Source organism: Neofelis nebulosa, chromosome 4, assembly GCF_028018385.1.
Source record: "Neofelis nebulosa isolate mNeoNeb1 chromosome 4, mNeoNeb1.pri, whole genome shotgun sequence".
In the NCBI taxonomy this organism is placed as follows: domain Eukaryota; kingdom Metazoa; phylum Chordata; class Mammalia; order Carnivora; family Felidae; genus Neofelis; species Neofelis nebulosa.
In genome coordinates, this window is record NC_080785.1 from 13,083,238 (window position 1) to 13,095,302 (window position 12,065).

The window sequence follows — 12,065 nt, forward strand, 5'->3', positions numbered from 1 at the left end:
TTACTTTTTGACTATGACATAGAATTCTGCAATGAACATTTGCATACAGGTTTTTGTGTGAACATTTGTTTTGAATTCTCTTGGTTATAGATCTGGAAATGGAATTACTAAGTAATATGGTTGAACTCTTTCTTTTTAACTTTTTGAGGAACTGCCTAACTTGTTTCCAAAGGGACTAAAATTCCAAAATTTTACCTTCCCACCAGCAGTGTGTGAGGGTTCCAATTTCTCCACATCCTCAACACTTGTTATTATAGACATTTTCCTGGGAGTGAAGAGTATGTGATTTTGACTTACATTTTCCCAAAACTGATAACAAGTATCTGTTCATGACATATTGGCCATTTGTTGATCTTTTATGAAGAATGTCTGTCCAAATTCTACGCTCATTTTAAAAACTGGATTATTTTTCTTTTAAGTTTTGAATTGTAAGATTTCTTTATACATCTGGATACAAGAATCAGATATGTTATTTGCAAATATGTTTCTCATCCAGTGGGCTGTCTTTTCACTTCCTTGATGGTGTCTTTTGAAGCACAAATTGTTTTTTTTTTTTTAAGTAAAATTTACCCATCTTTTCTTTGGTTGTTATGTCTTAGGTGTCATATCTAAGACACTGCTGTCTAACTCAACGTCAAAATATTCATAACTATGTTTTCTTCTTAGAATTTTATACGCTTGGCTCTTACGTTTCAAATTTTGATCCATTTTAAGTTAATTTTCATATGTGATGTCAGGTAGGGATTCAGGATTATTTTTTTACATGTGGCTGTCTGTTGTCCCACACATTTGTTTTTGTTTGTTTGTTTGTTTGTTTTTGCTTTTTTTCCCACTTACTTTCAGCCATCTATGAGGTAAACCAGGAAGATATTATAATCTCCATTTGAACAAAGATCCTCACTCAACGTTGGCTGTTCTTCCTTTAGCCTTTATCACATTTGCGAGCCCCTCTCCCCCACCCATCAATGTAACATCAGAAGTGGGACCTGGTTCAGTAGGCTCCATGAGCCAGTCAAAGCCCAGAATTGCATTTGAGTCTTGAGTTAACAGTGGACATAATAGGTACCCTTTGGTGCCTTTTGTTTCTATTCAAAAAAGACCTCAAAACAACTCTCCTACCTTTATGGCTCTACAGTTGTGTGTATATATATTTAAAAAAAATTTATTTTAAAATTGGATTGAAGACTTAAAAGTAAGACCCTTGAAACTGTAAAACTCCTAGAAGAAAACATATGAGAAACACTTCATGAGATTGGTCTTGGCAATGATTTTATGGATATGATCTCAAAAGCATAGGCAACAAAAGCCAAAATGGACAAGAGGGACTACATCAAACTAAAAAGCTTCTGGATACCAAAGGAACCTATCAACAGAGTGAAAAGTTTACATAAGAAATGGGAGAAAATATCAGCAAACCTTCTATCTGAAAATGGGCAAAATTCTAAAATGCATAAGGAACTCCTACAACACAACAGTAAAACCAAAATGAAAAACAATAACTTGATTAAAAAATGGGCTAATGACTAGAATAAGCATTTCTCTAAAGACACACAGATGGCAAACAGAAAAGATGCTCAATGTCACTAATCATCAGGGAAGTTTAAATCAAAACCACAATTACATATCACTTCACATCTTAGGAGGGCTATTATAAAGAAAACAAGAGATATCTTGCTGGCTCAGTCAGTAGAGCATGTGATTCTTGATCTCAGAGTTGTAAATTTGAGCCCCATTTGGGATGTAGAGATTACTTAACAATAAAATCTAAAAAACAAAATAAAAGGTAGAAGTGTTGATGAGAATGGGAGCAATGGGAAATGCCTGTATGCTAATGGTGGGAATGCAAACTGGTGCAGCCACTGTGGGAAAACAGTATGGAGGGCCCTCAAAAAATTAAAAATAGAACCACCATAAGATCCAGCGATCCAACTTCTGCTATCAGCATGATTGAATAATTCAAAAGAATGGAAATAAAAATATCAAAGAGATATAAGCATTCTCATGTTTATTGCAGTGCTATCCACAATAACCAAGATGTGAAAACAATCCAAGAGTCCATCAACCAATGAATGGATAAATCAAATGTGGTGTGTGTGTGTGTGTGTGTGTGTGTGTGTGTGTATCAGAATATTATTCAGGCATAAAATAAAGAAGGAAATCTGGTTATTTTCAACAACATGGATGAATCTGGAGGACATTGTGCTAAGTGAAATAAGCCAGTTACAGAAGGACAGACGCTGTATGATTCCATTTATAGGACGTATCTAAAATAGTCAAATTCACAGAAGCAAAGAATAGAATGATGGGTGCTAGGGCCTGGGGGGAGGAGGAAATGGGGTGTTCTTAATCAACATGTATAAAGTTTCAGTTAGGCAAGATGAATAAGTTCTACAGATCTGATGTACAACATTATGCAATAACAATACTGTATCGTACACTTAAGAATCTATTAAGAGAGTAGATCTCATGGTAAGTGTTCTTACCACAACAAAAAAAATTAAATTAAAAACCCTCCTTTTCAATTCATGTAAACATATCTTCAAAAAGCATCTCGAGAGAAGCCCAGTATATACAACAGTTAAAAGTGAAACTATTCTGCATGAATTAGAGTGTGATTTAGGGTAAAAATGCAGGTGTGAAGATGTAGTTCTATTTTAACTAAGAGAAACTACTTATTCATGTATATTGGATAGTAATATCATGGGACTTGATACTCAAAAAAAGTTTTCTAGGGAAAAGGTAGTAATAGGCTAAAAACAGTTTATATCCATGGTTTTCAAATCTTCTTTCAAAGACATAACTGTTCCTAGAAAGTGCCCTAATGTTTACTGTGGACAGTGGTGAAAACAGACTGAGTAGGTAGGCTCTGCTCTCAGCACAATTTCTTTTCAATGCACACCTAACCTACATTTAGAAAGTGAACTTCATCAAGCAAAATAAACCTCAAATTCTGTTTTAATTAGGGCTAGGGTTTTGTATTACACACTATTATTATATTATTTAGAGTATCATGTGTTCATGAAGGAGAGGGCATTCCGTTTGAGGCTTCTGTGTGAGAGAGAACAGTTTCAAAGGTATTGATGAAGAAATCATAGTTATTTCAATCAGAATATGGGCTGGAAGCTAATTATAATAGATCTATTTAGGCCAAGTTAATCAGCCCTCAAGTTGCCTGTAACTTAATTTCCTTTTCCGTGATGTAATGGGATTTGGCACTGTTACCTCAACTGTTCTTTCTCTTTGAAGGCTTCATGACTGGATTGAAGGACAGAAATCCAATGAGCCTAATTTTGCATCTTGTTAAATTTTCATCAAATGAGACTTTCATCAGAAGATCCTGAACATCACTATCATTAAGGCATTTGCTATAGAAAAAGAACACTTGTCTTTTGAAAATTGACTTAAATTAGTTGTGGATGTGGATTTTGAATAATGCAATGTGGTGCCATGCTGAACAGTGAAGAAATATAATGATGGCTTTGGCAACCAGAGAGGACTTTCTTTACCAATCCTTCCAACCCCAAAGCAACAAGCATCTTCCTTACCTGAAGGATTTCCCAACACCAAAAGCATCAAGAAGATATCTAAGGCGAGTATAGTTAGGAAGAAGATGATCAGAAGGACTTCCAACACACTCAGATTCCTTGCCATCTAGACGGACACAGATAATGGCATTTAAGCAAACCACAAACCCCATCAATCCAAAAGATAGGCATCATGATTAGAATGTGAACTCATTCGCAAGATGACTTGATTATAAGCATTCCTCTTTATATAATCAAGAGAATATTGGTTTCCATCCATTACAGTGTTTACAATGAACTCTAGTCTGTGCGTCTAACACCTCTAAGCCTCCTGTCTTCTTTGTCTGCAGAGGGATTGAGTATTGTCCAAGGAAAGAATATATCAGACGTAAAGAACTGGAGGAAGGGAGGAGTGGAATGGAGTAGAGGAGAGAGATGAGGGTTTAAGGTGGCTCACAAAGCCCTTCTAGATGCCACTTTGATCTTCATACCCATCCTGGGCAGTAGAGAAGAGGGTACACTCAGGGAGGGAAAAAGTAAGAAAACCTGAATTCTAGTCATCTTATTCCACTTCCTATACCATGATGGTAAGGAGTTTAATTGTTCAGAAGCGACTAAACCTGTTAAGACTCTTGCAGCAAAAATGAACCTAATTCTGATCTCCAGCACAATGCTTGTTTGCGTGATCACAGCACACAAACCCATATAAATTTGGTGGCTCACAGTAGCCCTGTTGATCATGCATAGACCCATGTTTTAAAATATTTGGTGTATTAGAGTGTGTAATGAACTGGGAGCCAAAGAAGTTCAATTCTTGTCCTGGCTTGCATACCAACAGATGGGTATTTTAGCTATTTGGATGTGCATTTCTCCATCTACAAAATGAAGTCAGATTCTGGAGTTACTCTCATTCTTCTGCTCTAATTATAGTAAACCTCACATTATATCAATGCCTCACAATTCCATGACAGCCTTCACCATGTCATTCCTTGGCTGACTCTTTACCATCACTACGCTTCTTACTACCCCTGCATATTGGCTATTCCCTGGGACTTATCACCCCTCAGAATTGGTCCACTTTCGAACTCTTAGCCTCGACTTCCTATTTCCTGGGCAGAAGCTCATGCCCTTTTACCTTCTCATTACACTGTTTCCTTATTCTTTGATCACATTGAGGCTTCTGTTGTGTTCCCTTCCCTCTTAATTTCTTAGTCCTGCCTGGCTACCGTCTTTGCCCGATGGAGGCCTCAATAGCTATTATTTCCCACATCTTCCTTGCTCCCTTATCTGCTAACTGAATCTATACAATGAAGCCATTGATCCAAACTTCTCCCTTCTGGGTTTATGCACTCAGCCCAATGTAGATGCCACTGGGTTCATAATCTGACAAATATGCTGAACCTTCACGCTGACTGACAATCTTGCCACTTTCTCTCATTTCTCTTAGGGGGAATTTCAAATATTGATCCTTGTTTTCAAGCTCCAACCTTTGTCACCTATGCTGTTTGCTACTCTCAGTCCAATCATCTCCAACATCACAAACAAAACAACTAGTTTACAGAAACTATTTTGTCTCCCTGCTTCTCAACCCAAGCTTTTTTTTTTTTTTTTTTTTTTTAATTTTTTTTCAACGTTTTTTATTTATTTTTGGGACAGAGAGAGACAGAGCATGAACGGGGGAGGGGCAGAGAGAGAGGGAGACACAGAATCGGAAACAGGCTCCAGGCTCCGAGCCGTCAGCCCAGAGCCTGACGCGGGGCTCGAACTCACGGACCGCGAGATCGTGACCTGGCTGAAGTCGGACGCTTAACCGACTGTGCCACCCAGGCGCCCCTCAACCCAAGCTTTTCTATAAAAATTATCTACATCTAGATAAATTCTTATCCTTTCCCCTCTTCTCAGTGGAAGAGTTTTCCATCCTCTTGTCTAAGCATAACCTTTGTATCTCTCCTATAGATCTCACACACTATGAATTTCTCAAAAATCTTATTCCACCAATTATCCTTCCTCTTTCTTGAATTATCAACCTTTCCCTCTGAATGTGTTCCTTCCCCCTCAAAAGTATATCCCAAGTTGCCCTAAACTCTGGTGATGATTCTGTGTTCTTCTCTAGGTACCATCGTAACTTTCTTTTTCCTTCCACAAATAACTTTCCAAAAAGATAATTCCACCCTGCCTGTATTAGTTTCCTTGTATAATACTGGCATGCCTTCTGTTTCCTGTATTCCAAGGAAACTTCTCCTGTCAAGGTCACCAGGGATTTAGCTGCTGAATACAATGGGCACTCTCTTAAACATCCAGCACTATCAACCACTTCCTCCTCTTTCAATTTCTCCATGGTTGGATTTTTTGATTATCATTCAATCTTGGTTTTCACCCATGTTTCTGGTTCCTCTTCAATTTCCTTTTAGTCCCTTGTTTCATTAACTATTGATATGTCCCACATTTTCAACATAGGTCCACTATCCTTTCTCCTTTAGCAAGCTCCACGACTCATGACTTCATATAACAGAGGACAATGTAATCTGTATTTCTAGCTCAGAGATTCAGATTCATGTGTGCAACCACCTATTAGATGTTTCACCTGGATGCCCCACACACTTCATCAAATTCAGCATGCTTAAACCTGCACTCATCTCTCCCCACACCCCAGTCCCAGCCTATGCCAATTCTGCCCAGTTGGCCTCTCCTAACATGATTAATATCTTGAAGAACAGAATCACAATTTTGTCAAAAACCTAAGTAAATTTTTTGACTCCTCTTTTTTTTTTTAGTCCTTCCAGCCAGTCACCAGTTCAGTCAGACTCCTTTCCCAATATCTTTCAAATCTATTTCTTCCTCTCCATCCCTACTGGAAATGTTTTAGTCAGGCCATCATTTCTGGCCTGAACTGTGACCACAGCTTCCTCCCGGCTCCCTGCTTCCTCTCTGCAGATGGATTGCTCTTTCTTCTGCACAAATGGGGTCATTTAGTTTTCCTCTATTCAAGTCCTCAGTGGTTTTCCAAATAAAATATAAATGCTTTAGCTTTGTATTCACAGGTCTTCATGACATCTCCTATGCCCGCCGCCCTGCCTCTTCTCTCCCCTATGTTCCAGCTATACCAAACCAACAACTGTGTAATAATAATCTATAAATCCAGGTGAACAAATAATTTCTTACTTTTTTTTAACTTCACCTCTCTTTTAACTTTGCATTTCCCTGTACCCCTGTTCTTCTCAGCCCTGGCCCAATGCCATTTCTGTAAGTATTTCTGTAAGTATTCTGTAAGTATTTTCATACCTGTATAGCTTCAATTTTTAATTGAGACAGGCTTTGGTTAATGTGTAAAAAGACAAGCAAAAAAGCACCTTAATTTTGAAATGGAGGTAAGGAGCAAGGATCTACAAATAATTTGCCATGGGTTGCAGGGCGTTAGGATTGAGGCTTGGGATTGAAGGTGGAGTTTATTAACTATCTTTTCATATTAGCCTAAATCTATCAGGTATCTCTCCTCTAAACTCTTCAAAGGTTTACTCTAATCCCTGTAAGATATATATCATGTTATTATATTCCCATGATACCCCTACATTGAAGTTGACCAGGCAGGCAACATGATGCCCATCTTATGTCAATGTTAAGGAATTGTGCCTAACCATGGTTAGTGGTGTAACTGAGGCAAACACTGAGGCTCCGCTTCTTAAACCAGTCCTTGAGTGTTCTCACTCTCTCCACAATGTCTCCTGGACTGTAGAGCTTACAGATCTAGAGGCTGGATCTCCAATGGTGAAATTTCAGGCAGTGAAAGAATTCTGAGAGACCCACCCCATGTGCTCACCCAGTACATGACTTTGTTTCTTATACACAGAGCCCATGACTCACTACCACAGCAAACACTCTATCTGTCACTCAGCTTCCCTTCTCCAAGCACTGTGTCTCTCCATGAGGAAACTTTGCTTCCCAGCCTCTACAAACCCAAGGCACATGCCTCTTCCACAGCTTCTGAATCCTCCCAGGGGAGCAGGCTCAACACCTCCCAGGGGAGCAGGCTCTGGAAGTTCAGGATCCTCTGAGGACAACCCTAGGCATTTTGCTGCCTCAGGGACTACTGCCATCCTGCCAGCAAGTGGGTAGGTGGGGATTCCAAAAGGTAGAAAGTCTTTCCTACTCAGAAACCCTACCTACCCAGAGCCACTTTTCATCAAACAGAATTTTAGAATAATTAAAATCCAGATTATGATTAAAAACCTTAATGATTGTATACCATTTCCCTCCCTGCCCAAAGAGATGCATTCATTGTACATCTAATCCATGGCACTTTTAGCCAACTTCCAGAAGGAAGCTCCCAGTGAGAGTTTTCTCCCAGTGAGAGAGGAACATCTTGGATTCAACCCTCCCTGTCTGTTACACACACACACACACACACACACACACACACACAATCTCTCCAGTCAGCCTGTGACTTCATGCACTATCTCATTCCCACTCCTCATGGTCTCTGGAAAAGGAAGAAAATATCAGGTCCAAAAGAAAAGTGTGAGTTTTTCAGATCATTTTGCAGAGGAGACAGGGACATTTAAAAGAAAAAAGGAACACTACTTACTCAAAACACCACATGCATGGAGAAAAGTACTCACCTCATAGCCGTATCCCTTTATTTGCTATGTCTATCCCTTGGTGGTTCTTGAGGAGCACTGAGCAAAGGTGACTAGGTTGATGTAGCCAGCTTCGGCTAGGATTGATTTATTGCCCTGTAAATTTGACGGTGATTGGAGGAGAGGAGGGTTTTCCCATTGACCATAAAACGGCCCTTGCTTTCCCTGGAACTTAGAGTGAGCTCCGTTTGTTAATAAAAGAGGAAGGTGGGGTTTTATTCTAATAGTTATGCCTCTTCTGTGTTCCTGTTAATATCCAATTACTTTGCTTGTCACATTATACTTGCTTGACTGTCCATGTCGCCTAAAGAGCTCAGGAGCTGGATCTTCACTTTTGTATTGGTGTCTCCTGTGCTTAGCCTAACATTCATAGATAGTTTTAAATATATGGCTATTTGTTGAATATGTAAGTGAAAAAATGAATAGCTTTTGCTTCACTACATTGTTCCTTTCTCCATTTTGCCACCCAAAGTTCTCTTGCATAACTCAGCTTTCCACTTTTTTTCAAGTTGATTTATTTGAGAGAGAGAGAGGCAATGAGAGAGCATGCACATGTATAAGCATAGCAGAGAGAGAGAGAGAGAGGAGAGAGAGAATCCCAAGCACTGATGGTGCAGAGTCTCATGTGGGGCTCAGTCTCACAAGCCATGAGATCATGACCTGAGCTGAGATAAAGAGTTGGGTGTTTAACTGACTGAGCCACCCAGGTGCCCATCCATTAATTTGAATAAGTGTTCCCACCAATTATTCTAAATAAAAGAAGCACCATTAAAGTAGAAATTATATAATATTGAAGTGAGAAGACACCTTCACTGGAAATTTATCATGCTCTTTGACTGATGGGTATTTAAAAAAAAAAACTTCTAATATTTAAGGAACTTTGCATCTTGGGAATTCTGCCTCCCCAAGGAAAAGGCTAGAAATTCTCTTTCACAATCTCCCTTTCAGCCAAGGTAGAGGCAACTGGCCTGTGCTGGGCCAATGAGGTGTGCCTGTGACCCAGAAGACGGTGGAGAGAAGGAGGTATCATGTGGCATCCAGGATGGTGAAGAGACATTGTTTCGGAGGCAGTAGGGACAGGCAACCTAGTGGCATCGTATGCCCAGTATTGAAAGTACAGGCTGCTGGACATAGGCTAAGGACAATGGAACCCCCCACTTGGTAATAAGACTATTGTTCCTAGCCACATAGCCTACAAACCTGACACTCTTAGCCCTCTTGGACTTTCAGTGAGTGACTAATATCTTCAAAAAAATTTTTTTTCTTCTTAAGCTAGCCAATGTGGGTTTTTATTGAAATATAATTCACATACCATGACATTTACCTTTCAAAGTATACAACTCAGTGGTTTTTTGTATATTCACAGAGTTTTGCAACCATCACCACTATCTTCTTCCAGAACATTTTCATCATCCCAAAAGGAAGATATCACTCATCTGTGGTCATTCCCCATTCTCCTCTTCTCCATCCCTGCAACCACTGATCTACTTTCTATCTCTATGGATTTGCCTATTCCAAACATTTCATATAAATAGAATCATACAATGTATGACCATTGGTGTCTGGCTTCTGTCACTTGGCATAATGTTTTCACAATTCCACCATGTTGTTGTAGGTATTAGACACCCTCAGGTATCAGTACCTTATTTCTTTCTAAGGCTGGATCATATCATTGTATCAATACATTTTGTTTATATACTCATCAGTTGATGTACATTTGGGTTGTTTATACTTTTCGGCTATATGAGCAATGCTGCTCTGAACATGCATGTACAAGTTTTTGTGTGGATATATATTTTCAATTCTTTCGGGATATACCTTGGAGTGAAATTTCAGGATCATATGGGAGCTCCGTCCTTAACTTTATGAAGAATTCCAGAACTGTTTTCCAAAATGTAAAATTCCAGGCAACATTTTACATCCCCACCAGCAATATATGAGGGTATATAGTATGTGTAGGAGACTGCATATCCTATATATAACAAAATATGAGGGCATGCCATCTTTTAATGGCATCTAAGATCCATAAGTAATATAGTAGACAGAGCAGTCCATGTTTCCTTCAAATGCTCAATGTTTGGCAAGTACACACACACACACACACACACACACACACACACACACAAACTTGGTTTCTACCCTGATTAACTTCAGAAATGAGATATCTACCTTATCTTTCATTCCAGTAAAACAGGGCCTTTGTTTGAAAATGTACCAGGATCTCACTTCAAGTTGGGACGATATCTTGGCAAGAGATTAGGAAAGGAGATTTATTGCTACACAAGGTCATTCTATTCTTTGTGTGATACTTTACTCTTGGCTCCTCATATCCCATGCTCATTTATGACATCATTTACATTACAGTGTTGACCAACAACCACAGCTAGCCTCCGTTTCCTGAAGTGCAGAAATTAGCTCACTTTGCCATCCCTTCTTGCTTACTAGCAACTGGAAGGTACTGGGTCACATGCTTGTGTCGACCAATGAAAAAGAGACATTTTGAAGGGAAAAAACAAGCATGTGACCAGTATCTTCCAGTTGTTTCTTAGCAAGAAAGCATGGTGAAGTTAGCTCCTGGCAGAACTTATAAAGTGATCAAAGCAAGCTGATGATTGAATGGCCAAGTCAGAAACCAACAATATGTATCACCCTTAACTTTCAAAGCACCATCCTCCAAGACAAGATGCAAAAATCTCAGTGATACTGCTGCACTGACAAGAAGGGAATGTTGCAGACACATATCTGCCAGGGCCCACACAGCCTTGTCTTTGTAGGTATTTATGTTAAGTAATGTTATAATAAGGATGCTTTTATTTTTTTATTTTTTTTAACGTTTATTTATTTTTAAGACAGAGAGAGACAGAGCATGAACGGGGGAGGGGCAGAGAGAGAGGGAGACACAGAACCGGAAGCAGGCTCCGGGCTCTGAGCCATCAGCCCAGAGCCCGATGCGGGGCTCGAACTCACAGACCATGAGACCGTGACCTGAGCTGAAGTCGGACGCTTAACCGACTGAGCCACCCAAGCACCCCATAAGGATGCTTTCAATAAGAAATGGAATGAATTTCTTCCTCTTTTAGTGAAAGGGTTTCAGATGGCTGTTTCTTTATTTTGACATACCTACAAAGACATAAAGTGACATTATGTGATCTCTGGGGAAGAGAATATCTCAAAAAGACTGCAACCTTTCTGCTAATAGCTTGCCAGGAGTTACAAGTGTAGGTCCATGTTGCTGGGTCTGCCTCAAGGTAGCCACAAATATATATGGCTCCAGGTGTAGTGATTCTTACTTCTTTCCCAAGTTTTTATGTAAATTCCAGTTAGTTAAAATACAGTGTAATATTAGTTTCAGGTGTAAAATGTAGTCATTCACTTCCACACAATACCAGGTGTTCATCATGACAAGGGGCCTCCTTAATCCCCATCACCTACTTCATCCATCTCCCTACCCACATCCCCTCAGGTAACCATCAGTTTGTTCTTCACAGGTAAGAGTCTGTTTCTTGGTTTTCTTCTTTCTTTTTCCCCTGTGTTCATTTGTTTGGTTTCTTAAAATCCACACATGAGTGAAATCATATGGTATTTGTTTTTTCTCTGATTGACTTATTTCGCTTCCATTGTACTCTCTAGCTCCATCCATGTCTTTGCAAATGGCAAGATTTTATTCTTTTGTATGGCTGAGTAATTTTCCATTGTGTATATATATACCACTTCTTCTTTATCCATTCATCAGTCAGTGGACATCTGGGCTCTTTCCATAATTTGGCTATTGTTGATAGTGCTGCTATAAACATCTGGGTACATGTATCCCTTCGAATTAGTATTTTTTGTATCCTTTGGGTAAATACCTAGTAGCACAATTGCTGGGTCCTAGGGTAGTTCTATTTGTAACTTTTTGAGGAACCTC

General features: G+C 39.3%; 1 protein-coding gene across 1 annotated transcript in view; it reads right to left on the reverse strand.

The window, feature by feature from the left end:
* Positions 1-8,271, reverse strand: part of MGAM2 (maltase-glucoamylase 2 (putative)) — an 85,941-nt gene extending 77,670 nt beyond the window's left edge. The window contains exons 1-2 of the mRNA XM_058724036.1: positions 8,141-8,271; positions 3,546-3,651 (exon numbers count right to left, since the gene is read on the reverse strand). Coding sequence (XP_058580019.1) covers positions 3,546-3,651 — 106 coding nt within the window. The 5' untranslated portion in view covers positions 8,141-8,271. The remainder of the gene's footprint in view (positions 1-3,545; positions 3,652-8,140) is intronic.
* Between the last annotated feature and the right edge of the window lie 3,794 nt (positions 8,272-12,065).